Here is a 27,763-nt window from a genome sequence, read left to right on the forward strand (position 1 = left end):
CAAGCATCGTTGCTCGGAACCGTTGCTTATTAGCGTTCGCTACAGTATACGGCTAACCATACCTGCATTCTCTAACCAGCCTCGCGCGACAGTGGCTGCACGAAGAACACATATACACCCGTTTACTTGTGTCCAAGCTCACGTGCTCCGTCCTCTCTTAACAAAACTGGCGATCAAAAAAAAAAAAAAAGAAGAAAAGATCAACATCTAAAATAAGTACCGCGAAAGGCAAAAGATGATAATCAAAACGCATCAAGTTCATTATAAGCCCCACACTCATCCTGCACTTATTAAGTGCGGCAGCCGTACCGACGGCAAACAGTCCTCTCAATACTTGAGATGATGGCGTGCCCCTGTTTCTCATTAAGGGAGAAATAAACTTGATCGCGCTGGTGCTCTCTCCCTTTCCTTTCCCGCCATCCTTCTGCGTAGAATCGATAGAATCACCTTTATGTTTTGGTATTTTAACTCTTTGCGTGGTCGATTTTGAGCGTGTGTTGCCGAATCGAAATCTGCCTTAGGTATCTGGTTTGCGTGCTTTCATTACGAGTCTGCTCTATGATGACCCGACCGACTTGAAATATCGTTCTCCGCACTCGCTCGTCTTGTTTTGTTCTAGTTAATGTTTTATTTTTGTTTACGGTGTTTATTCTTTTGTTTTCCTGGGAAAGGGATCAGATGTCTTTGCTCTTCTTCTGTGTAAAGCATTGTTTACTCTAGCGGTAGCCGATTTTGCTTGCTACTGGGCGGAGCGCCGTACGTCGGTATACGTTTGATACCGATCATCCATTATGTTCACCTCTTCTGAAAGGAACGTGCGCCCTCTTCGGGGAACTGAAAACGTTCTATTTATATGAATTTGCGCACAGTGATCATCTACCGATATTCCGTATCTAAACTGTGTAAAACATAAAGAAAAATATCTAAACCGTCCCTTTACACCTGTCCAATGCTTGCCTTCTGCGCAGTGACATCTTTGTCCATGGCCGCGTTTACATGATTGCGATCGTCGAATCCAGCAGGGACCAATCACACGCAGCATGTCTCTCCACTTCTTTCTCTTCTACTCATCTACGTCCAATCAAAATAGTGAAATCAAGATTCGATGCGGTACGATCGCATTCATGTAAATGTAGTCCATGTTAATGCAGCCTATACTCTGTCTCATCCTAAAAGGGGCCGTGTAACGATACTCGCTTGGAATGTTTTTCACTTTACACGAGCTTGCTGGCACTAGTGGGACTCAATTATACTCGCACGCAATGCAACCGACCAAGAACCAACCTCATGAACAAAATGTAACGGCGCAAACGAGCTGGTGTACATTGCACATGGTTGAAAAAAAACCGAGACTGCGGGTAAACGACTCAACACCAACCTCCTTTGTTGCGGTGTCATTTCAGGGACAAGAACAAGCGTTCTTTTCTTGTTTTTTAATATTTTTTTTCGCAAAACTTGATGACAGCTGGGAGATCGCAGTATCCCCCAGTGACGATGTTTGAATGCGACTCATAGGTTGAACCCGAGCATTGCGTGCGCACTCGATTTGGGCTCATGATAATCGATAGCTCGAGAAGCGTTCGGGCAGTGGCCCGTGTGGAATAGCTGCAATGACGACAATAGCCGAACCATAACAATGTTTGAAGCTCAGCGCGTGTCCTGTGCTTCGCCAACCCCAGCGCGTGGCTATGATCAACATTGGCGCCATGTAATCGGCTCCAGATTGCGTAGCCGCAATTGTTCTGGCTGCGAGTTGAAGGGTTATCCCTTCAACCATAGGACTTGTAGGCACGAGGTTATACTTGGAGCGATCTGTTCTTTGTTTAGCTAATAATACAGGTACTGATAGAGTATCCAAAGGGTTATTTTAGAAGCAACGGCGACCTCAAAGTTGACGCCAAACCTAGTAGCGCCGTTCCGCATCCCCGCGACAATATTAACGACGTTTAGGCTACCTAATCGCTTGTCGGATCGAAAAAACAAAAACAAAAAAACTTTGTCGGTCTTGATGATCCCTACCTTGCTTCTCTCTCGAATATAGCAGAAGACACGTGTACCAGAGTAAGGACAGAAGAGCGTTTTTTAGACACATCCCTAATATAACTGTATAATGTCTCCGTCCACGGGGTTCCGAAGAGTCAAGATCGGGGAAGCACCCGGGAGGTCCCCGATAACACGTCCGAATTCCTGTCGCGGCTTCTGAACGAGTCTCTTTCCCAAAAGCTGGAAAAGAAGAGGCGAAACCTCCTCGCCTGTCGGTCGTGACTGACCGCGTCCGAGCGGGGGGAACGGAAGAGGCTCCCCTAGGAAAGAGTGAGGGGGAAGGGCTTCAAAAACAGGTCGGAGTTCTCGACGAAGGAGGCCGAGCGTTCCGACCCGCGGCCGTTATCACAGCCATCGGCGAAGGGAGATCACAGGAATCTCCGCAAACAACCTTTTACTCTGAACAGCGCTGACACGCCAAACTTATGGCGAATTCCACAGGTCGTTATGGAGCTCACCGGGATCAGTAGACCGGACCCGAGATGGAGCACGCGATCTGAACGGAGTCGCTGCGCCTCCGGATCCCCATGGAACCACTCCTCCGGGATCTTCGCGGCGATAGTGTATGGCGACACGATGGGCGCAGCTGACGACATTTCACGATAAATAAAAGGAGGCTAGTTTTGGCGGCGAATACAACCCCCAACACCGCAAGGTGGAGCGCTAAAAGCGTCTAAATCTCTCGAGGCGACATCTGTGTACGCGTGAAACACTGGCGCCCATTTTAACACGCCGGCGGCGCGCGCGCGCATTTGTGATGTGCGTCAAAAAAGGCCAACCAAGCGGCCCGGATTCGCCCCATAGTTTTACCCCGTGAGGAAGCAGCTATAAGCGCCCTGGCGAGATGGCCGGGAAGAAAGGAAGTCACGTGTGCGCGCCGAGGGCTGGCCAGGCTGGCTTCCGGTCGAATCCGCTGAAATCGACGCAGCGTCATTTATCAAATCAAGACCGAGATCTGGAACGTGAAGTGATCCAAAACAACGAGTGGAACACGTCCGTCTCGATCACGATCGTCCGGTAAATTAGGCGCGCTCCAGAAAAGTCGATCCCGGCGCGCTCCAAAATGACCAGTGGAATTCACGTTTAGAACGTGGCTGAAGGCGTGTCACGGCTACGTGAGCACTAACCTCCTCTCCCCGGCTGCAGGCGGGGTATTGCGGAAGGTGGCCCTCTACATTCCAGACTCGGGAACGTTGAACATAAACTGCTTCCGATGCTATCCCATTGAGTGGCAAGGTGAGTAGGGAAACAATAGAGAAGGGTCATAACTTTGAATAGACAAAATCCAATTCAATGTAGTAAATGCCAATGCACCGAAAGGCTGACCGGCGCTTGTTGTGTGGAGACAGTGGTTTAGACAGAAAGTGGCAGTACGGCAGCTGACATCCATGCAGCGATGACAAGGCCGCACATTGATCGTTCAATGTAAAACAAAAGAAAGCACACAGTATAAACGTTTAAACAGTGCTTAAAGAAAACCAAATAGTCAACTATAAAACGGACGGAAGGATGGATTTAGGAAGATGACTTAATCTTCTAAACTAAACGCGAAGTTTTCCGGTTTTTTTTCTAGAGACTTGATTTAGAGGGCATTTAGGATGCTGCCCAGTGAAGGGCATACTATCGTGGATAATGTTAGCTAGAAGAATCCAGCATCCGTCTCTTGCTAAACTGCCAGTTTCTGTAGATGTTCAGGAGAAATGTAACCGAAAAAGTGACTAAATACCGTTCTCGTTTCTCGCTCAAAAATTAACTAAGTACGTTAGTCGTAACGAATGCCGTACTTCGTTAAGTTAGTTAAGTCGTTCGACTCTAGATTCAAAATGAATTCGTTACTGGGTGATTTCAGATAAGATCGACCAAAGGATGGCTAGTCGACATTTTCAAATCAACTGATGTTTTTATATGTTATTGTCTAGTGTCTGGTATGAACGAATCCAAACTTAGTTTTGACTAGAAAAAATACTTGGGGACAGGAAAAATCGTAAGGCATGAGGTGGTGGACAGTTGCATTAACGCGCACTGATGGAGGGGGCCCGTTTGAGAGTGAATAACTAAAGCGATAACATTAGGAGAACTCTAACACGTTTTAGGCGCAAACTATGGGTATAGCTTGCTTGTAATATAAAGTAATCCTATTTATTTAAAATTTATTTATTTTTCTAAAAATTGACAAACATGCCTGCTCGAACGACAAATGGCAAACTTTGGAGGTCTGTATCTCATGAAATAATTTAATCATTATGATATAATTTGCAGATATTATTCTACTAATATATAGCTAATATTTAAAAAATAACTAAGGTATCTGTGTGATACAATAGTTAGGATATATTTAGTCAAACATGGAAAAAAAATCAAACAAAGAAAAATTCCGATGCGAATAAAAAAAAACACCACCCTCGATTTTTTTTTAAATTTAGGTAACCTGTTATACTCTATTTCGGCATTCATTTCCATTAAGAACATGTTGCATCATTTTATTGAGAAAGAAGATACAACTCCCCAAAGTAGGGTCCTTTTTCAAAGCCTACACTTAGCAGTGTTTTATACAAGAACTGACTCTGAGTTCCAGTTTCATGAAACCAACACACATCTTTTATATATTTTTATTCAGATGAGGCCAATGATAACTAAAGAAATCGTTCACACACTTAAATTAAGGAGAAACTACTGTGTACAAAGAGGTATCATATTACGGACTAGTGATCCGAGAAAAGATCATGCAGCCATCGGCCACTAGGAACTTTGTTTACTTTATTCTCCTGCGACACTATATGCTATTCCCTCTTCCGCTCTACCTTCATCTCTCTCTCTCTCTTTCTCTCATATATATCCCTGACATATATCCAGAACAAAAACATGTTCAAGCATTCCCTTTCTGCGTGGTAGTGTTCTGTGGCTAGCAAAAATCATTTCCTCGCTAAGCTCACGATTATGGCAAAATAGTTGCCGGAAACCGCAGACGACACTCGTCGCTAGTTCTGGCAAAACGGCCGATACAATTTTTTTTTTTTCGCATTTCCCCGCTCGCTGTCAAGGACAAGGGGGTTCGCTTCAACCAGCAAAACATGGCCGCCGACGCCTGTTTACTGAGCAGTCATGCCTGTCGCCATCTCACTCGCTGGCGTCACGGGCGATAATATCAGGCACAAAGGGGCACACCAACCGGCAGCATTATCCCCAAATACTCGAGCCTCGCGTAAATACATAGAGTGTAAACGCTGTCGCCATGTTATCGTAGTAAGACCCCCCCCCCCCCCTCCCCCAACGGGGGACTGCAGTACGCGACGGCGTACTAACACAACGGCGACGATATCGACATCGCGGGCTCCGAATTTTCCCATAGTTCTACTCCACGGGCATTTCTCAAAACGCTTGATATTGTGTACGCCCGCCTGGAAGGATTTCAGGCGCGTAGTTAAGATAAGGCGGTTCTCCGCGGCAAAAGAAAGCAATTTCACAAAAGCTTAAAAGCGGCGGCGACGCGTGTGCGGTGAACGCTTGTAGTTTTGGAGTAGACAGGGTGTGTGTGTTCTCGTTGTTGACACCAGCCGGCGATAAGGCACTGCAGGCGGTAGCTCAGTACAGCAAGGGCTAATCCGAGTGACCATCAACGTAACCCCACCGCCAACCCCTCGCGAACCGGTCGCCGACATGGCTCAGGCTGTGTCATGAACCACGTGGTAGAAGCTCGGGTGCTTTCATATCAGCGCGTGGAGGGACGACAGTGCGATTCCGGAAAGTCTTTTTCGAAGGCCGCTGACCACAATGTTTTTTGTCTGGAGACTTTCCCTCTTTCTTCCTTTGACGTGGATCAAGCTTTGCCGACAGCCTCAGTTGTGACCTCTCTTTTCAAATGTACGTTTGCAGTGAGTGAGCTCCTCAGCCTCGGACTTGTCACTTGTGCACCCAGTAGTTCTTTCACTTGGCAATTATATACCATCAGTTGGGGTTTAATTTCTATTATTTATGTATACATTATGAAGACGTCCTGGAGCTCCGAACGAGTGTTTTGTGCAGATTACTTTTGCAAACACAAAAAGACTATACCAAAGCACCGGAATTTTCGAAGTGTTGGCGAGTTGGACCTAAACTCGTTGAAGCAAATTCTTCCGCCTGACTGTTCCACCAAAGTGAGTGCGACGGACTACCTGTGCTACCATTGCTTCATGCACATCACTAAGGAGATCTCGATGTGAAGCTCAGAGCAGTGCCCTGACATATTTGTGCCAGCTGAAGAAGCAATTGAAGATCTAAATCGCAGCATACTACCTACAGATGTGTCGCCGCTGAGACAACCAAGCGTCGTAAGAAGTCGGGACAGGCCTGCCTATGTCAAGAGAAAGCAGACAGAACTGGAGCAGGTTGCTGTCAAGAATATACGCTCAAGGCTACGTATTGCGTACGACAGGGACGCACCATCGGGGTCGTCCGAACCAACATGCCCCCCACATGCACTGAGTGGGTGGACAACTTTCGGCAGGCCTTTGAAACCGCCACCTCTCTCCGGGAACGTTGTCAACTGCTTACATTCCTGCCGTCAACACTGACGAAGAATGAGGTTCAAAAGATGATTCCACAGGCCTCAATGTACCTCATCAGTAAATCCCGAAAACTCAAGGAAAAGCATGGCGTGTGGTATGAGCCGGATCCTTACACGAGGTGCAAGGTGAGCCCTGAGAACCTGTCTGCTGCCCTGGAGTACTTCACGAAAGACGAGCTACAATGTTCGCGCCAAAGTCCCAACCAAAAGGACGTCATCTCTGTCATGCTCAACGGAGAGAAAACGTTCGTGCCAAAGCGCTTCATGACACGCTCAATACGAGAGGCCTTCCGTATATACAAAGACAAGCATCCCGATTCTGGCGTTGGGCTAACGAAATTTTATTCGTTGCGCCCTAGATGGGTCCAATGTATTCCACACCAGGAAGTGTGCGTTTGTGTGCGCTGCGCCAATTATTATCTTTGTATTGCCGCTCTAGAGAACGTTACAGGCTCAACATTCAACACTGGTGAAATGAACTCGGCATTTCTGTGCGACCCAGCAACAGAACTGTGCCTTCAAGGAGACTGTGATCACTGCCCAAAAGGCCAGTTTCTTACACTCCAGGAACTTGATATCCCGGAGGATGAAGAGATTGTGCTTGCAACATGGGAGTCCGGCGACCTTGTGAAAAAAACTTTGGAACCTGAGACTTTCCTAAAAGTCATCCAAGTGACGGTTGGAAGTTGGGTACTTCACAACCATATCCGGCAAACGCAAGGTAAAGCGATCTACGATGAAAAACAGTGCATGCAACGCGGGAGCATTGTCTTTCATTTTGACTTTGCTGAAAACTGGACCATCGTGCTTCCTGACGAAGTGCAAGCATATCACTGGAAAAAAAACAAGTTTCGATATTTACATGTGTAGTGACGACAAGAAAATCTACAAACAGCTTTGCCATCATCAGTGAGGACCTGTGTCACGACGCCGCTCACGCTTGCTTGGCTCTAGAAAAAGTGAAGGAGTGGGTTGAAGACAACGTTGCGGTATACTCGTACGTGACGTACGTAAGTGACGGCGCCGCCAGTCATTTCAAGAATCGCTACCAGCTTCACCAATTTGCAAAGGACGATTGGTTATTTTCTGCATCTGGACATGGGAAAAATGCATGTGACGGAGTTGGCGGACTCGTGAAGCAGCAGGCCACGCTGAACAACCTGAGAGAACGTTCAGTAAGCGCAATTCAGACGGCCAGGACAATGGTGAGCGTTCTATCAAAGAAACTGAAAGGCGTGCATCTTGTATATCTGGACGAAAATGAGGTTGTTCGGTATCGTGAACAAAAAAAAGAAGAGTGGCTGACGGTGCGCGCCTTCCCTGGCATTCAGTCTTGGCACGCGTGGCGGCTCAGCAAGTCATCAACAGAAGGGACCTGTGACGTATATGTAGCACGGACAGTCGGATCTGCTTGGAAGCAACTTTATTAAATGGGTACAGCGAGGAAAACCTTAGCGTAAAGTGCCGAATTTGATTTCCCAAGGACTGCTCATTTTGAATGCAGGGACATCTTATTTATCACATTTTTCTTCACGGGGTATTTAACCTACTGTTTTTGTTGGTGGTTACTAATAATTTTTATCTGATCACTATAAAAAAAATCCCAAAATGTTATCCTCGAGCAGGATAAAATATATCGGCTTGCCACGATTCATTCATACACCGAGAGCATCGAAGCTGCTCCAGTTAGGCACTATGGCATCCGTCACCTGAAATTGTTTGTAATCGTAAATACACAGCCAACCTAAATATCTTACTATTATATCTTTGTTTTTGTGTGTGGAAGTAAAGTTATTTATTTTACTCTAGATGTAAAATATACCGGAAGGTACAACTTCACACTGCATCATCTTTTCTCAAATCATTAGTCTCTAATATGATACCACTTTGTACGCTTATGTAAAATGCTGTATATAGTTTCTCCTCCCTTTTACTGTGTGACCGATCGCTCTTTTTATCAATGACCTCATCTTAATAAATGTATATAAAAGATTTGTGCAAGCTTCATGAAACTGGAACTCAGAGTCACTTCTTGTATAGGACACTGCTAAGTGTAGGCTTTGAAAAAAGACCCTACTTTGGGGAGTTGTTTCTTCTTTCACAGTGCAATGATGCAACATGTTTTAATAGAAATGAATGCCGAAATAGAGTATAACAGGGTACCCAAATTTTAAAAAAATCGAAGGTGGTGTTTTTTTTTTTTTTATTCGCATTGGAATTTTTCTTTGTTTGATTTTTTTCCCATGTTTGCCTAAATATATTGTAACTATTGTGTCACTCAGATACCTTATTTATTTTTTCAATAATAGCCATATATTAGTGAAATAATGTCTGCAAGTTATGTAATAATGATTAAATTATTTCATGAGATACAGATTTCCAAAGTTTGCCATTTGTCGTTCGAGCAGGCATGTTTGGCAATTTTTAGAAAACTAAATAAATTTTTAATAAATATTATTACCTTATATTACAAGCAAGTTTTACCCATAGTTTGTTTGTAAAAAGTTTTAAAATTTTCCTAATTTTATTGTTTTAATTATTCACTTTCAAACTTGCCCCCTCGATCAGTGCGCGTTATTGCAACTGTCCACCTCTCCCAGCCTTACGATTTTTCTTGTCTCCAAATTTTTTTTCTGGCCAAAACTAAGTGTGGATTCGTTTATACCACACACTAGACAATGTCATATAAAAACATCAGTTGATTTAAAAATGTCGACCATACCCTTTGGTCGATCTTATCTGAAATCACCCTACTTCAGCTCAGAAATAACGAGTTAACTGTATCGTTACTCTGAATATGTCGGTTTTTTTTAAGCAGAAGCCGCGTTCCAATATTTTATGTCGTTAATAAGGCTTAGATTCTTCTGGCGTATTCATGGGCCACTTTTTTTTGTTGCCGCTTTTTTGCCGTAAGTCAGACGCGAGCAGGTGTGAATACCAAATAGGGTAGCTTGCGTCATACACGATCCTCTCCACAAATAACTAAAAACCTTTACTGGTTAATCTATCGCATAGTAACGAAGATACGTTACTCGTTCCTGATGTCGAAAACTGCCTAACTCGTTACTTCGTTATTAAAAAAGTAACTAGTAGATAGACGTAATGTGTTATGTACAGACGCGAAGTTTAAGACGCAGTCTCTAAACGAATTGCGATTCTTCTGCGACCGCAGGCACAAATATCAGATATGGTGTTTCCATCTGCTCATGTTGTCAGGAGGTGCCTTTATTTCTTTCTGCTTTCTTTTGTTTGCGAACCGACCCAGACGGAGAGCCCCCCGTGGCTCGACGTATTGTCAAGCTGAGCGTGGCGACGATCCAGCGAAGTGTCTTCGTTTCCGTGTCTGTGCTGGCCGTCTTCGGAATGGTCTTGGCCGTCGTCTTTCTGGCCTTCAACCTCTTCTACCGCAAACGCAAGTACGACATCGATCTACGCCTCTCTCAATCTCGCGATCGCATATTTGCGTCAGCGCAACTCGCCTACGATCCTATCGTCTCTGTCAATCGCTTTACGTTTGTCATCACGAAGTCGACGACCTTCTATACTTTTGTTTGCCGTGAAAGCTCGGTCTAATCCAGACCGGATTCCGGGTTGCGAGTATGGGAGCCCGTCTCCGATTGGTGCGTTCGGCGTCCTATATTCCGCCCGTGCATCTAGATTGGTCCCGATGTGGCAAGAAATTACGTCACAAAATGCCAGAATTTTACGCTATCGAACGTCACAATCCTGGTGGTTGGTCGCAGAAACTGCGGCAAGAAACGCGATCGAACGCGAGTGTCGCTGTCGTCGCGTCGTCCCAACTCCTGGCCGCCAAAGCTTCCGTGGTCTGTCCAGCTGGAAAGCGACCTGCAGCAGAACAGGCTTCCGCCACGTCAACCACCGCTGCTGTTAACACCGCCAGGATCGCAACCGGCGTCTGCGTGACGTGAACTCTATGACGCCATCATACGGAAATTGAGGGAACATTTTTTTGGACGCAGTAGACACTCCAGTCGGAGTCCTGTTCCAGGTAACATATTTGCGAGTACCAGAAGCCGTAAAGTTCTTGCGGGTCGTGTGACGTCACAGGTGACGTTTGGCGGCTTCCGCTAGGGTTTCGCGTACTCTCATCTCCAGCCACCTGGTAGGCATATCCGGTACGGGTGACGAAAAAAAACAAAAAACATTTCAACCTGCTGGTTGTCTAAACCGTCCAAACTGAATCGCGTATTTTCCTCCTTTAACGGGTAGCGGAAGTAGCAAAGACTTCGCGGTTTCCGTGACCCGAAATTCGGGTTGGTTTGTACCGGCCGAAACTTATACCACGGCCCTCAGGTACATCAAGCTGTCCAGTCCGCAGCTGAACAACATGACGGTGGTGGGGTGCCTGCTGGTGTACCTGGCCATCGTCCTTCTGGGGCTTGACCACGAGACGCTGGGCAGCGACACGCACTTCGCCGTCTTCTGCACGGTGAGCCTAAAGTCCCTTGGCCTGCTGCTCTCGGCCCAAGTGCGCGAGCACGTCCTTAAAGGGATGCTGAACCGAAATCTGGATTCCACAAAATACGCTGCAAAAGCGTGCAACGGGATGCTACAAACACCAAAACATCACTCATACAGCGATATCTCGAATAGATGACCGTATTTAAAAAAAAAAAAAGAGCCGCATTTGACAGATATGTTTACGTCATGTTTCTCCGAAAAGGAGAGGGAACGGCTTCGCGTCTTCTCCGCCTCGTCGCCTTGAGGGGGCGAAGCGAAGAGAGGAGGAAACGAGATATCTTGACGTCACGCACCTCGTCGGCCTGGTTCAATCTCGATCTTCTTTTTCCAAAAATACTGCCGTCCATTCGAGATATCGCCTTACGAGTAGTGTTGCAGGGATTGTAGCGTCCCGCCTACATCTACTGCATTGTTTTTCTGAAATCAAAATTTTGGTTCACTATCCCGTTAACCACCATGTACCTCCACTCCGCCGGCGATCTTCGGTTGGTAGGGCTGTGGCGCCATCCCGTGGCGACGAATGCTTGTATTGAGCAGAAAGTTGCGCTGCAGAGTTTAATAACGCACAACTCGAGGTAGTTTACAAGCGTGCATGTACGCACAATAACAAAGTGTATGAAAAAACTAAAAATAATTGTTCCTTACCAACAACAGAAAACAGCAGCTCGTACTTTCAATGTCTTATCTAAACGATAAGATTGCTTTTTATGCTGTTATTTTGTGCTTGTTATTTTCCGAAAATGTATATCAACCAATGAAATTCTGCTCCCTTGGAGCGCGAGTAACTTGACAGGACATAGATACGGTGTGTGGGGAACGTGGGGAAGAAAAAGAGACGGCTGAACACTTCATCCTTTGCTGTAAAGGGCATCACCCTGCAGTTGTTCAAGGCGATACTGATTTGGTGAAGATAAACATTCGACAGATATCTGTCTGGTTGGGCAAAAACTTTGAAAATAAACGGAACTCCAATCAATCCCTAAAACTTCACTTCAAGAGTGACCCCCGGTAGAGATTTTTTATTGAATCGTGGCACATTCAAAATACACCAGGCAACATCAATTGATCCCTGGGCGCTTTACCATCGGTATACATAAACGCTCTACGCCACATGACGACGAAAAAGAAAACATAGCCACAACCGTAGAAAAGGTTGCTCCTCTTCAAAGGATTATAGCCGTCCCTGAAGAGCAACCAAGTCGGCTTTGAAAGGTTGCCACTCTACAAAAAAAAAAAAAAACCGTGCGTTTACTTTCCCGCACAACACTCGGAGAGCCAATCACCGCAGCTTACGGAGGCAGCTCAGCGAATGACGATACCGAAACATATATGTTTCGACAAAAAAAAAAAAAAGAACACAGTCCGAGTTGTGACATTAAGCTATGCAAGCGTGACGTTTTACATTGCTTAATGTTCCAACTGCACAACTCGGACTGCGTTTTTTTTTTTTTTTTTTTGTTTTTTTGTCTAAACACATGTTTCGGCGTTGTCATTCGCTGAGCTGCCTCTGTAAGTTGCGGTGATTGGCTCTCCGAGTGATGTGCGGGAAAGTAGACGCACGGGCTTTTTTCAGTGTTGGCCCCTAGTTTTAAGGGATTGGTTGGAGTTATTTTTATTTTCAATCATTCAGTGAAGGCTTTGAGCTTTAAAGACAGCGACGAAAAAAAATAGACGCTGGGGAAGCGGGGATCATCAAGCAGAGGCTATCGGACCGGCGTCGTAAATGTCGGTTCTCACACTTGCGATGAAGTTTCGTGGAGAATTGTAGATGAAGGTTTGTACTTAGCAACGATATCAGAATATTTTGCCCTTCTCGATTGGTTGCGAACTTAATCGGAGATTAGTTCATTTGAATTAGAAACTTTGTCTAGGTGGCGCAAGCCGCCGCCCGATTTAAAGGATTCAGCGGTATCCATCCATCCATCCGTCCATTGAGAGAGCGTATGACGCACAGCCGAAACGCGACCGAAAAATATTGGATTTTGTCCGCCAGAGTCGTTGCTCAAACTTAAGAAACAAACTGGGCACTCGTTTTGACACGCAACTGCAGGAACATTAATGTCACAACGCCTTTTTTTTTTTTTTTTAATAGCATGACACCTTGATTTGTGTTTTTTTTAAACGTCACGCCAGTGAGAACAGAACATCGTGGCGCTTCGTACCTTGAAAAGCATGAGGTGCACCTTTCATCACTTCGCGTTTTATAGTCTATACGCATATCTTGTATTCACTGTTTGTGCTTACTCACCTAATACACAACAGCGACGCGCTGTGGGCATTCGAGCGTAACTTCGCCGCCCCGCCCCTCCTCGATGTCACGTGACACTCACACGACACTGGACTGGCTAAGATGACTCGTAGCGTCTTCTGTGGTCCATCGCGAGGTGAAGCCAAGCATAGACGGCAGAGTGGGCGCAAGAGTCTGTCATAGCTTCGATTCTCGCCGTGAGCGACATTCTGTCACTCGCTGTCCTCTGCGAGTTGACGGATCACCGTCGTAGCCTGCAATTGTCCCTTCTCCACTTTCTTTTTTCTTTCTCCCTTTTTGTGGTTTTTCTTTTTACGCACACACACACACACCCGTATGCACGAGCAAGGTGTCAAACCGAAATTTGTATCGGTTCGGTTCGGGTTCGGGTTCACGGCTTTCGGTTCAATTCCGGGGAGCCAAAATAACGGTTCAAACCGGTTCAAGCTGGTTTGAACCGCTGAATTGAGAATACATTTTCCGCGCAGTTTTGGCAATAGGGACTATTTCCGGCGGGAAACGATTAACTATATATAGTTTTTTTTTTTATCGTTCATACAATCCCCTTTAATTCTCAGGTACCAAAATAATGGAATTCCGTTATTTAATCTCGACGCAACAGTAAAAAAAAAAATTTAGAGTAACATACAAAACCTCGTGACTATACGACCCAACATCCATTTGATTACAAGGGTCACATTTATTTTACCTGAATCAAACGTTTGTCACAAAGTATGGTAGGTCGCCTAAGGTACCATAATTGGTACAAGTTTGCATCGCAGTATCAAAAGTTGAATCGTAGTTGTGCCCTTGAGCTAATTATTTATTACAGTGCATAAAATCATGAAATGGGCCCCAAATGTCGCCATATATATCGTGAACTAAGGTTTACTAAATACGTTTAACAATATGTATATATATGATGCCGACACAACTGGGCTACATGCAATAACATTTTCAAAATGTCACGAAAGTTTTAGGACAAGCCATTTCAGTCTACCTTTATAGAAACATTGAGCGGAAATCACAACGCCTCTTTTCCTAACCAACATTTTTACACTCAGCATCGTGATGCAGGAGAAGACTCACGCAGAAAGGAGTGATCGAAAATTTTCACTGTAGTCTATAAGCATCTTATACTCGGGTCGAATCTGGCATAAGATAGCGCTTAGCCAAGTGAACATTTTCTTATACAGGATAAATTGGCAGATCCTGGCTGCTGGGGCTTGTTCTTGACAAGATGCCGGTCAATTCAATTTGCACATAAGCTTCCTTACCCTCGCTAATTGATGATTTTTTTTTTAAATAGTGCAAAATAGTATGGCATGCTCTAGTCGACATAATCGTCATAGTTCCGCCACGCGCCCCCGTACCTTGTTTTAGAGCGCAGCTCTTTGGGGCCCGTTTCCGGCTTGAGCGGCGTCGGCGTCGCCGTCGCCGTCGGCGTAACCGCGAGGTCACGTGACCCCCCAAGGTCACGTGACCCCCTTAGGTCACGTGACCCCCTGAAGTCACGTGACTTCTGGAGGGCGCGTGACCTAAGGGGGTCACGTGACCCACCGGGTCACGTGACACCCCTAGGTCACGTGACCACCCGAGGACCCACCCAGGTCACGTGACACCCCTAGGTCACGTGACACCCCTAGGTCACGTGACCCCCCGAGGTCACGTGACCCCAAGAAGTCACGTGGCCTTCTTGAGGTCACGTGACCCCCTGAAGTCACGTGACTTCTGGGGGTCACGTGAACCCCCCGAGGTCACGTGACCCCCTGAGGTCACGTGACCCCCCTAAGGTCATGTGACCCCTTCAGGCCACGTGACCCCCTGAGGTCACTTGACCCCATGAGGTCACGTGACCCCTTAGGTCACGTGACCCCCTGAAGTCACGTGACCCCCTTGAGGTCACGTGACCTCAAGGAGTCAACTATCCCTCAGTACGCTTCCATCTTCCTCCTCAAGAGCTGCGCTCTAACCGGCGTTACAGGGAATTGTAAACGGCTTTCAGTTTTTTTTGTCCAGCCCACAAAATTTCTGTTCCTCAGATAAAAGAGGCAATAACTGACTTCTATTAGTTTGAGAAGTTATATATGTGTCAGGAAAGCATAAATATTTAAATTAGCGTCAAAATCATAACTTTTCTCCAGGCTCTCCCAAATCACTCATACACGTGCCTATCAAGGATACAAACGCCGGAAAAGACTTGCAGAGCATCACTGAGTAATTAAATATGTTTTTCGTCAATCAATTTGACTCTATGACGTTCACATCGCCGTTTGAGGCCGACACGGGAGGACGATACTCGAAAATACGCCAGCTGTTCAGCCCGCAAAAACTTTTTTTGTTTGCTGTTTGGCAGTGTGAAACACCGGGTTGCAGGGCATGTCAAAAAGGACTTTGTACTCACGTGATAGATCGGAAAGCAAATGTATAAAATGTGCCAAAATACGAAACTAATAAATTGTATTTTTCTAAATAATCCTATACACAACGCCTTACTGCAAAAAGTAATACATTTAGATGCGTGCACTGATATCCCTAATTGTACTTAAATGTCGCGAAGGACAGACGAAGATTCTCAGAATCAAAAAATAAATCACATTTGGGCATCAGCTTGAATGCGCTCAAAACTTCTTCACAAAATACTGCCTCGGGAGGCTAATGTTATGTTCGGTTTTACGGGCATTAGCTTGTTTTGGGTCCTGACCTTACAACTCTGCGCTTTATCAGTCGTGCGCTCTAACATTTATTTAGGCTGCCGTACATCATCGCGAAACTGCTCTATATACACTCTAAGAGATAGGGGGTGTATAGGGGGTACACCCCTTGTCCCAGATGTAACATCCCAAAACAACAATTCGACGTTCAGTCCACAGACGTCGAACCGACGATACCAAATTTGAAGAGCGGCTTGATAGTCGAGCGATACAACATATTAAAATAGCTAATGCACAGTACGCATTAAAAGATACAGTAAAACAGTCAAAGATCTCTTGGCCCTGCTGCAAAGCTTCAGTGTTTTATTTTTGTTTTGTTTTTAGTCTTTGATACGCACATTAACTATTTAGTACGTAATATTCAGCAGCTATTAAGCCGCTCGTAAAAGTTGGCACCGCCAGCTCGACGTCAGTGGTCTGAACGGCCAAATGTAGTTTCGGAGTCTTACATATGGGGGAAGGAGTGTACCCCTATACATCCCGTATTTCTAAGAGTGTACAGCATAACTTTACAATTGGAACATCTATTGCAAGTGTTACGAGCATCGCATTTCACCAGAAAGCTGAACTGTTTAAAGGGGCGGTGCAACGATATTCAATTGGAATGTTTTTCATTTTACACGAGCTTACTGTCACTAGTGGGACTCAAGGATATTCGCACGCAACGCCACTGACTAAGAAACTCCTTTGTGTGGCTGTAATTTCGAGGACAAAACCGAGTGTTTTCATTCAATCTTTCCCTCGCCAAACCTGATGACGTAGGTGGGTGGTAGCAGTACCGCCGAGTGACGATATTTTAATGCGGCTCATAGATTGGACCCGAGCATGGCGTGGACATTCGATTTGGGCTCGTGATAATCGATAGCTCGAGAAGCATTCGGGTAGTGTACGGTGTCCAATCGCGGCAATGACGACAACCGCCAAACCATAACAATGTCTGGAACTCAGCGCGTTTCCTGTGCCCTGCCAACCCCAGCGCGTGGCTAGGATCAACATTGGCGCCATGTAATCGGCTCCAGATCACGCGGCCGCTTGTTCTGGCTGCGAGTTGAGGGGGTGAACTCTGCTCGTTTTTCTTTATTTTTTTCTGCGACTTCGATTCTGTGTGGTGAAAAACGAACGGGTATTCCACAGGTCATTAACGTCAGGGATCCGTTCTAAGCGTTATTCGCGCAAAATACAAAAATCATTGCGTCGCCCCTTTAACATGGCATGCACGTGACGTCATCACACTATATGCTGGTGGTCATTGCGATTGGTCCTTGGTGAGAACGTCCAATCCGGGGGTGCAAAATGCAAGCTGCAGAAGTTTCGCGTTAAACACGCGCCAGATTCAGCCGCCATTGCCGACCCTCTCTTGTCTTACTTAGAGGCCAAGTCGATGAAGCGGGCGTTGACGAGCTTTCGCAAAGGCCTATGCTAAGGAGAAGGACACAGTAGCACCTGAAGTGGCAATAACCTGTCCTACTGTGGCAATGATGAAGTGAAGCGAACGGAATAAGTGGAAACCAAAACTGAAGGTCGGTTATGGCGGCGCCCATGCTCAGCTGCCTGAAAGCGTCTATATATCTTAGAGGTGCATATTAATCTTCTTGGTGCAGCGTTGTGAGGAACGGCGCGAGCCTCTAGCACCACGGAAACGCGCTTTCTGGCAAGAGAGTTTTTGCAAAAAATAGACTCCGGGGCTACGCTTTCTGGTGCGTGCCGAAGACGCGGGGCAGAGGAACCGGCCTTTACAACATAGTGTGTTTCTAGGATTAACCCTCCCCCCTACCCCTCCTTATTTTGAATTTTTTTTCGTTGCTTTTTTAGAGAATACTTTTCATTTCTGAAGGACTGCCTCCTCCGTCTGGGGGTGTTAATTCGGCAATTATATTTGGCTACTTGTTAACGTTAATCTTCCGTGGCTTTTGTTTTGCACCTAACTGTGAGGCTATAAACAAAATATAAAGGTGATCGAAACTTGTGGAAGAACTTAAGAACGACACTCCTGTGACTGAAAGCGGCTGCCGATGTTGGGCTGTCCTTCTGAGGCCACTACAATATTTTTTTAGAGGCATGCCTCCCGTGCACATTACTAGTTCTATGTAACGTGGGATTAATAAGTCACGTTTAGTCCTTTCAATACTTCTCTTCTCGGGGACGACTTTCTGAGGCAGTTCAGCAACATCGAAAACATGTTTGGGTTCCTCATTGATGTGTAAACATGTAAAATGGGTCGTGCAACCATTTTCGGACTTTCAGTAAACGCCGCTGAGTAATGCCTAACGTTGATAACTTGCAAAAAAAAATCCATTAGTTTTCCCCTCCGCACAATAGACGACGCAGAAAAAAAAATAAAGGAAACATCTTTTTCCTCCTCTACTTGCAATTAGAACAAGCAGCCACATGATCTCACGCTAATTATATATTGTCAGTGTTTATCATTGTCATGCGCTGGGGTTGCCAAAGCATAGAGAATGGTGTGAGCTTCAGGGATTTTTGGAAATGGGCTATTGCCATCTTTGATTGAACATGAGACGTTACCCGAATTTTTGACGATGCTGATTGTCATGAACCCGAGCACTCGACTTGAGGTCATGAAAATCGCGTACGTAACGGTGTCACGTGAATCTCGGTACAAAGTCGTGACGTCATTTTACGTCACGGTGTCAACTACGTTAATAAATCTGGTGACGTTCTTAACATAAATCGACTGTACGCAGTGACTCACGTGACGTCACGGAGTCAGGAGAGGTGACATTACTTGACAACAAGCATGTCTTGACGCCATGATGTCATGTGACCACGGGGCACATGATTATTCATAATGGCAATACAAAAGCGCCACGAATACCCATTATTTCTTATACATTTCAATTCTGTATATGACGATTTGATCAATACAAAGAAAACAGCTGCACATTTTTTATTTTCAATAATTAATTTTGTAGTAGAAACAAAAAGAACAAAAATTACTTAGAACCGACTTGAACCGAATACCGTTTTTTTTTTCTGTTTAGTTCCGATTAAGTTTTAAAATGGCGGCGAAGATCTCGGTTCGGTTCAGTTCCCGTTCGGCTATAAATAACGGTTCCGTTCCGATTTTCGGTTCGGTTCCGGTTCGACGCCCTGTTCACGAGCCCACGCTTTACGGCCAAGTCAACTAACTGTGTCTCTTTTTCTTCCTCGCCCCTCTGCCAGGTTCGGGCCTTCCTCCTCTCTGGAGGGTTCTCGCTTGCCTTCGGGGCCATTTTTATCAAGACCTACCGGGTGCATCACATCTTCATCCGGGCTTCCAGTGGCATCATCAAGAACAAGGTACATCAAGGGTTCGGGGAACCAAACTTCGGTGACGGTCGTCGCTCCCGATTTACTTGACTAGTTCGTAATACTTCGCATACTTGCAACTATACACTGCTTGCACGTGACGCCATCGCACCATGCTGGTGGTCAATCCCACTTGTTCTTGCGGAGTGAGACACATTCGGAGGTGTGAAATGTTCGCTGCAGAGAACGTTCGCGCTCATGAGCAAGGCCACCAGACTGGCCGCCAGTGTGACGCCAGTGCAAGCTATCTATAGGCTGCTGCAACACAAAATCTGCAGGAGACGTTCCGCCTCCAGCATGTCCTGGTCGCCTTCCGTCATGCTTTGCCTCCGCATGCTCACTAAATATCGACGGTAGGCTCTTCACGCTGGAGGCGATGCTTCTGCTGCGTATTTTATCTTCCAAGAAATTGTATATCACTACATGCGCATGCGCAGATGGTTTGCTTTAAAAAAAACGGCTTCTTACGCATGCGTAGTGGCCACGGCTTTCGTGGACAAGGGCCTGTTTACAGGCAATGAGTTGGCCTGTATAGTTATGGCTCGTAGCATACGCTGTGGCCCACGGTACAGTTGAAACAACGTGCAGGGACCCTAATCTACATGGCGGGGTCAAGAGGGACCAAGAAACTGGGGCATCGCTGCCTGCTGCAATGTCCCGATTTTTTGGTCCTTCTTGAACCCGCCGTGTAGATTAGGGCCCCAGGATGCATAAAAGAAAGTGCCATTGTTGGTTGTACCCAAAGACTTTAGCTGCAACCTTAGATCTGCAGAACACACTTGCCTTCTCAAAGGAAAGCTCCGTCCACACAGGAAAATAAAGGGTTATTTTTACACCCTTTGCCCCATATAAGACATCCCAAAGCTTCAGTTCGACGTACAGCGCACTGACATTGAACCGCTGATACCAACTTTCACGAGCGGGGCGAGTTGTACAACTTATTAAAGTAGCTCATATACGTGTGACTAAGTGCAAAAATAAGTAATGAGTTTTTTTTTTGGCACTACTGCAAAAACCTTAATGCTTTTTTTTGTAGTCTTTGATACGTACGTTAGCTGTTTAATATGCTATATTCCACCGTCATCAAGCTTATCGTAAAGGTTGGGGCCTTTACGATAAGCTTGATGCTTATCGTAAAGGCACCAACTTTTGTCGCACATAGGACACCCCAAAATAAAGTTTTGGGGTGTCTTATCTGTGACAAATGGTGTAACGGCTACACTTTTTTTTATGGTACGCTTTGCGTTTTTTTTTTTTTTAATGTTGTGAGTGTTTATGCGGAAAGCAGTTTTTCACAGAGCATTCGGGGGGGCGCAGATCCTTCTACAGATCTTGTTGCAACGGGAAATATTCATCTACGGGTCTAAATAGCAATTTTACACTTGGCGTTCTGCGCTTGTCCGCACACCGGCCCGATCCAGTGGCTCGAGGCCTCAAATATTTTTCGACTAGAGTGAGGCAGATCCGTTTATTCTTGCTCGCGTCGAGATCAACACGACGCTTTTCAGCATCTATACACATATTGTGATCTAACCGGCTTCTATTTCTCAGGGCGTGTCCAGCTCCTTCGAATTATTCTCAACTACGCGGTCAGTTGAGACTTTGCAGACGCCGCACACGAACCAAGCCCTCGCATAATCGCATGGGGCCGTGCGCAAACGTTGACGGTGCACCCCACGCTCAGGGACCAAGCCGACGTAAAATGAGCTGCCCTATTTGACCGCCTCTATAAATATACCCTAATCTATCTAGACAAAAAGGACTCCTTTCACGCTTCGGCGGGAATCCAAAGGCGGTCTTTGCCTTTGAAGCCAAAGCCTAAATCATTTAAAAAAAAAAAAAAGGAAGAGGGAATTTTTCTTTTCTGTCGTTTTACTGCGACCGAGTGCTTTCCAGGGAAGCCGATTAGGGGACCCCGAAAATATCTCCATTGTTCTTCGCTGAGCGACAATATCGCTTTGAAGAAGGCATCGCGCTGTCGTGGGCAAAGGCTAATCCTTCCGATAGATACCCCGCGTGTTATATTTGTTTAAAGCATGCGCCTCGCCATACTGTGTTCACTTTTAAGCTAACAGCGCGGTGGGAGGTACGCGATCGCCGGATTAATCAACGGCGTCGCTTTCATCACATGACCCCTCTTTTTGAGCGTGGGCATAAGCGGGAGCGCGATCACTTGGAGGTAAAAAAATAGACGTATGACTGCTCCGACGACCACCGCACACACGGACGGCTTACTGTTTGTAAACAATTGGGTGTAAAGCGGAAAAAAGCGCGGTGTAGTTATGGGGGATCGGTTGCCGAGCGTGCTAACGCAGTGCAGCTCGAAGCACGCAGAGCGAAAGCCGGCGCTTCGAAACCCAGGGTGCCTGGGTTCGATCGTTCACTACTCACCCTTGTCCGTTTCGATCTGATTGAAACATCGTACCGACATAAAATCGTATGTCACTACTGCGTGATGCACCCCAGGCGAATAATAATACAGCACTGGCTTCTTTCTTAATTTATTTTTAGCAGAGACATTAGACGTCTGTTGGGGCTGACTAACTTCCCGGTGTATAAACAACACAATGCCTCTTTTTCATCATCCTCTCTCTGAGCGTGGGTATGGGCGGAAAAGTGATCCCGCGGCGAAATTATAGGTGATGTATAACTGGTTCAACGAGCACGTACAGTGTACTCAACTCTTAAACATAACGCCGGAGCGGTGGCCGGAGAGACTGCATGCGCCATCGACCCTCTGGAAGCTTATGCCGCTGTTGTTTTCTGGAGTTACACTCCCAGCTCCGAAACAATCACCGATGCGTGAGTCGGCGATAAAAAAAAAATCGCTTTTTGATTGTTTTTGGTGTTGTTTAAAGATGGTGGCCTTTATTAGAGAAACTGCAAGATCACCGAGATATGGTAGCCCGGCATGGGAAATGCGTAGATGTGACTAAACAGACAGGAAAAAAGAACAAAACAAACAAGTACAAATTTAAAGCGTGGGTGATAAAGAAAGGAACGAGGAGGTCGTGCGATAATTGTATCGGGGAGTGGCGACAATCCCAAGAAGAGCCGGCTTATTCTCTGCCGCATCATTGATTTAATCGATAGACAGCTCTGCTATCAGTTTCGTCCACCGCTCCCGCGTTAAGGCTCGTTCACACTCTTGCGACCGAGTACGACTGAGACGAGATCTCTTACAACTTCGTAAATGTTTCTAGAATGAGGGAACACACTGACATTGTGGCGCCATCTATGCGGTGACCCTAGAACTGCATTTCACAAAAGCGAAGATTTTGCGGGATTTCCGAGGTCAAATGTGCGTAATACCCATAGAAAGGCTCGTTTATAACATTGACAAAAGTTTTTCGAGCCAAAAAAGAAAGGATATTGCGCGAGAAATAAAAAAAAAAATATGCCGGACCGCCGAGTTTACACTGCTTCCCAACAGATGGCGCCAGTGTGTTCTCTGGTTTAAGAAGTTTTAAGGAACCCAGGTTTAAGAGGTCGCAAGAAGTCGCAAGAGTGTGAACGGGCCTTTATGTTTAACAGTAAAGCCCCTGTATACGGAAAAGTACCGACATCCTTGGAAGAATGCCGCCTCCTATCTTGGAGCGATCCAGGCGGCGCTAAACTCGACGCGCGAGTAGAGGGACTTTACGCGCGAGCGCGAAAGAGTTAAATATAACAATAAGAGTGTGCATAAGGGATTAGGAGGAGGGAGACAGAATGACTATGCTGTCGGAGTGCAGTGCATGCTATGAGCTCATGTAGCCAATCAAATAACGCCGACTGTGCAACGTCACGGCTTTCGTCTTTCTTTGAGCACATCCTTCGCGGCTGGTAGATTGCGACAGTGCACTTTTAACCTGTGTCTATGCATTTGCGTGTCTTCCAGCCTTTGACTGCCGCTCTGACTCAAGTATAAACCAAATAAGGAAGGCCGTTTGCTATCTCGGAGCGATCTAGGCGGCGTCAGTCGATGCGCGGGTGTAAAAGAGCAAAGCATAAAGATAAAAGGTGTGTGCGTCAAAGCAGAAGGGAGATGTCACCATCTTTCTCATTCAGGGGCATTATTTAACAGTTGAGCACACTATACCTTCCACCGCCCTGTTGGCTTAGGTGTGAACAGAATAAGCCCAGTGCTTGAAACGAGGCTGTTAAACCTAGGGAGCAAAGCGTGGCAGTCCCGAGATCGGCCGCTCCCTCTGCGCATGCGCTGGCTATAGATGGCGCCAGACGTCACCCGATCTAAAGGGTTCGGTCGTATGCGTCCATGAGAGACGCTGGATGAGGTCTACTTCTTCCGCCTGGTCCTGAAAGAAATGGCAGATCGGATGTGCTGCGGTAGCGTTACCCACAAAACCATGCAGCGTAGCCCAGCGGTTTCTGCGACATATATCGTCCCCACTGCACTCGTGGAGGGCAATGGACGCTCAACGAATACCACCAACGAGACAAGGCCTTACCTCATCGTTTGTGGAACCCCGACCCTAGCGGCGAACACGGTGATGTTCGACAAGAGACTCCGCGAAGCGATAGACAAGTCCTTCTTGGCGTCGCCGCGTGCCAGCCGTTGCAAGACGCATTGGAGTCGATTCGACGCAAACTAAGCGTGTATCCACAAAAAAAAAAAAAAGAAAAAATGGCTAGGTGGTGTTATTTGCTGCCCGATTCAAAGGGTTAAGCCTCATCTATTCATCCATCTATCCATCCATGCAGGAATGACGTCTAAGGAGGAGGAAAGTTCAGGCCTTGTCTTCTAGGTGGTTTTGAAAGAGGAGTGCAACTTCCTATATAGCCCATCGGTCGCCAAATGGACGTCCGCAGCGCAAATTAAACCCCCCGTAGAAACCATGGTATCGCACCCATCAGATGCATTCTACCATCTTCATTAAACAAGTCAAATCATAGTAACTTCAGCCATAATTGTCCATTTGATGACTTCGTGTCGATAATATCTACTTTATAAAATGTTTGTTTATTTATATATATATATATATATAGGTGAGGCAGAGTAGCTTGAGAACAATGGACCGGGAAAATGTAATAAGTCAGAGATCCGTACTTGCGGAGTTGCTATGCTAGGAGTTTATTGCATGTATTTCGACAGTTTTGCCGAGAGGCTCGGCTTCGTCAGGAGATGGCATACAACTCCATCTCCTGACGAAGCCGAGCCTTTCGGCGAAACTGTCGAAATACATGCAATAAACTCCTAGCATAGCAACTCCGCAAGTACGGATCTCTGACTTATTATATATATATATATATATATATATATATATATATATATATATATATATATATATATATATATATATATATATATATATATATATATATATATATATATGTGTAAGTGAAAGATGCGTACTGTCGGAGTTACTAATTCGAAGTTTATTACGACGTTTCGAGCGGGGACCGCTCTTCATCAGGTAGCGAGTATACAGCCCGCGAATGTTTATATACCCCTAAGAAGAAATTAGAGGGAGTAAAGTGCCGTAGAAAGTGGATTCTACGGCACTTTACTCCCTCTAATTTCTTCTTAGGGGTATATAAACATTCGCGGGCTGTATACTCGCTACCTGATGAAGAGCGGTCCCCGCTCGAAACGTCGTAATAAACTTCGAATTAGTAACTCCGACAGTACGCATCTTTCACTTATTAACTTTTCCCGGTCCATTGTTTTCATATTTACCTTACTTTACCTATATATATATGTATATATATATATATATAGGAACGAATTGTGTCAACTAACGCAAAGCAACACACCTCTGTACATAAAATTCGGTAGCGAAGTTATTTCACTGTGTTAGATAAGTGCTGTACGCGAACTGTCATCTTGGAGCTTTGGCCTTAAGCCGCATTCGTTGCAACTTTTTGCCTCAGCTACCAGTTTTCTTTGCGAAGAAAATAAAATTACTCGATTGATTGAAGCAACAGCCCACCGAAACCATAGGGCGGCGCCATCTTGTTTGTGCCTGCGACAGGTTCGGTAGGTAGAGCGCCGCCATATTGATTAGGACCCTTTTATTCGCCCCTCCCCCCCTTTCCTTTTTCTCCGGTTCCGCTCGTTGCTGGGTTTTCCAGGCTCCTGCAGTTTCGTTTTTCGCTTCTCCGTACCCACCAAAAGGCGCGCAATAGAATACGCGATCGTTGTTCTTTTTGTACTTCTTTTATTAAACAGGATGTTGGTACAGTCGTCACAAAAATCTTCTATGGGATGTTCAACGTGGCTCAGTCTTCTGCGATGCGTTGAGCTTGGCTGAGTGGAGGCGCTTGTCTTCACAGGCTTGGTTGAACAGTTGCTGTCTTCACAGACTTGCCCAGGAGGCAAATCACCTACGTTCATCTGATTGCAGTTCGGGCGGAACCTGTGCACTTAATCGGTATCAGCTAGCTAGCCCCAATCTGAACTATCTCAAGTTTTGCAGAGGTGACCCAACATGACATTCTCATTCATTGCTAGCAAAATGACATTTCACTTTTTACGTTAAATACTGCCGGCATAAAAAGAAAAACAAAATCATGATAGCTACTCATTGCATGTCACATTTAGCTAAATAAGTAGCTGACGCAGGTGGTTAGCTTTCGCATCGATAATTTCTAGCAGGCCAATTAATTTCACGGCTGACTGTACTGATCACTGTAAAAGGTGTCACACGTCTTACAAGCTGCAACAGGAAACGTTGAGAAATAAAACAATTAGTGTGGAAAGCGAGGTTCTCAAGTCTTCCGTGCGTTTTCTACTGCCCAAACAGGCATGGCTAAAGCAAAACGGAGCCGAGGGAATTTGGAAATAATACCGAATTAACATCTCATGTTGCGACCCCACTCGCTGCCACGGAGTCGCAACCCCGTGCGTGTAAACTTAACGATCCCGTTAAGTTTACCCGCTCAATAGTACTCAATAAAAAGGAAATCGCGGTATACCGTTGACGTGGCAATTTGTTTCCATTGTAAAAAGATCAATCTAAACAAAAACGTAAAAGTGCATAACTTTTTTTTTTTTTACATGACACTATTATATATTTTTTTCAAAGAAATCGGGTGCTTTTATTGCCCTGCGGCAATGATCGCCCTTCGTTATCCCATAGTTTTAATACTTTTTAACTGAAAACACCATATCAAAGAAGCGAACCTTACCTTACCTCTCGTTCGGGTGTCCAAAACTTGGTCGTGCATTTCCAAAAATAACCGAGCCACTCGGAACAGCTAGCAGACGGTGTGGCGAAGAGAAGTGTTTACATTTAAACACTTCTCCAAACAAAACGAGTGTTCGACGGATACCAAAACCCAGAGAGACAGGCCAATTACGAAGCGCTCCTTCCGCAACAGACGAACCTACATAAACTGCCCACTCGCGCTCGTCCGAAAGCAGAAAGATACTTTTCATCGGCAATCGTTAAGTTTCTTCATAACTTCAAAATAGTTATATCTGTATTAGAAATCGTAACATATAGAAAACATATTTCTTTAAAATGATACAGAATTAGCCACCTTCTGTTAGGGAAACAATGATGATGATAGTTTTCACTCCATTCGTGGAATCAAAAATGTTACTGCATCACCCGTCTGGTATTCGCGCTCGGCGTCAGCGCACCAATATGAGACGCGTTCCAGGCACTCTATCGTATATACGTCGATGCTCCAAAAATACAAAAAAATAAACACAGGCACCTCGAAAGCATCGCAAGCAACACTGTTCTCTTTTCGTATTGTTGTTGCCTTGCCTCGGTGTTATCTTTCGCAAATAAGTCCGGTCGCAACGACCTGGAAGATCGGCGTTTCACGCGTCCGTTCTCTTGAGTCTGGGCTTACGACGAACAGGCAAGAATAACATCGGGGAACGGAGCCCGCGCTCGCCTCTCTTGGGACGCGCGTGCGTATGCAGCTTTCAATTTAACAAGATCAACAAAAACTGTACGCCTTCTTTCTGGCTGCTCCCGAAGGAGAGGTGAAGCGATAGTACTTAGGATTTTCTGCTCCCTGCACTTGGGACATCCTTCGAGGCGCCCCTCCCTCCACCACACGTGCTCTCCTCCTTGCCTCCGGGTTTCCACCAATCACGGCGCCCTTTCGTGGCGTGACGTCTCGTCATGTGACGCAATGTCACATGATGTCACAGAGCGGCGCTGTAACGCAGCGACGTGACGTCTCATGGCGTGATCGCCGTGATGTTGTATAATCAAAGAGAGCGCGAAAAGGATGGGACGAGGTCGGACAAACACGCTCACAGCACAGGCGATCATTATGTCAATTAAAGGGTCCATGAAATGATTTTTCAACTTGTTCCTCCCTAGCTTTTATCCTCAACTCAAAAGCGACATGAAAAATCACGTGGTTGCGACGTCCTTGAAAACCAGAGGCGATGTCTCCAAGCTTCCACCGTGCTTTCTAAGCATACCATGTAACGTTTCATTCTCAAGTGATAAG

At 45.7% G+C, this 27,763-nt stretch overlaps 2 protein-coding genes across 2 annotated transcripts in view; one reads left to right on the forward strand and one right to left on the reverse strand.

Moving 5' to 3' along the window:
- LOC8042867 (acetylcholinesterase) overlaps positions 1–27,763 on the reverse strand; it is a 309,154-nt gene that overhangs the window by 193,419 nt on the left and 87,972 nt on the right. The window lies entirely within an intron of this gene.
- LOC8042865 (gamma-aminobutyric acid type B receptor subunit 2) overlaps positions 1–27,763 on the forward strand; it is a 115,271-nt gene that overhangs the window by 48,515 nt on the left and 38,993 nt on the right. The window contains exons 9-12 of the mRNA XM_042289620.1: positions 3,190–3,279; positions 9,855–10,005; positions 10,904–11,039; positions 19,217–19,333. Of these exons, the coding sequence (XP_042145554.1) occupies positions 3,190–3,279; positions 9,855–10,005; positions 10,904–11,039; positions 19,217–19,333 (494 nt within the window). The remainder of the gene's footprint in view (positions 1–3,189; positions 3,280–9,854; positions 10,006–10,903; positions 11,040–19,216; positions 19,334–27,763) is intronic.

This window comes from Ixodes scapularis, unplaced genomic scaffold (genome assembly GCF_016920785.2).
Source record: "Ixodes scapularis isolate PalLabHiFi unplaced genomic scaffold, ASM1692078v2 PGA_scaffold13__105_contigs__length_92229423, whole genome shotgun sequence".
Classification (NCBI taxonomy): domain Eukaryota; kingdom Metazoa; phylum Arthropoda; class Arachnida; order Ixodida; family Ixodidae; genus Ixodes; species Ixodes scapularis.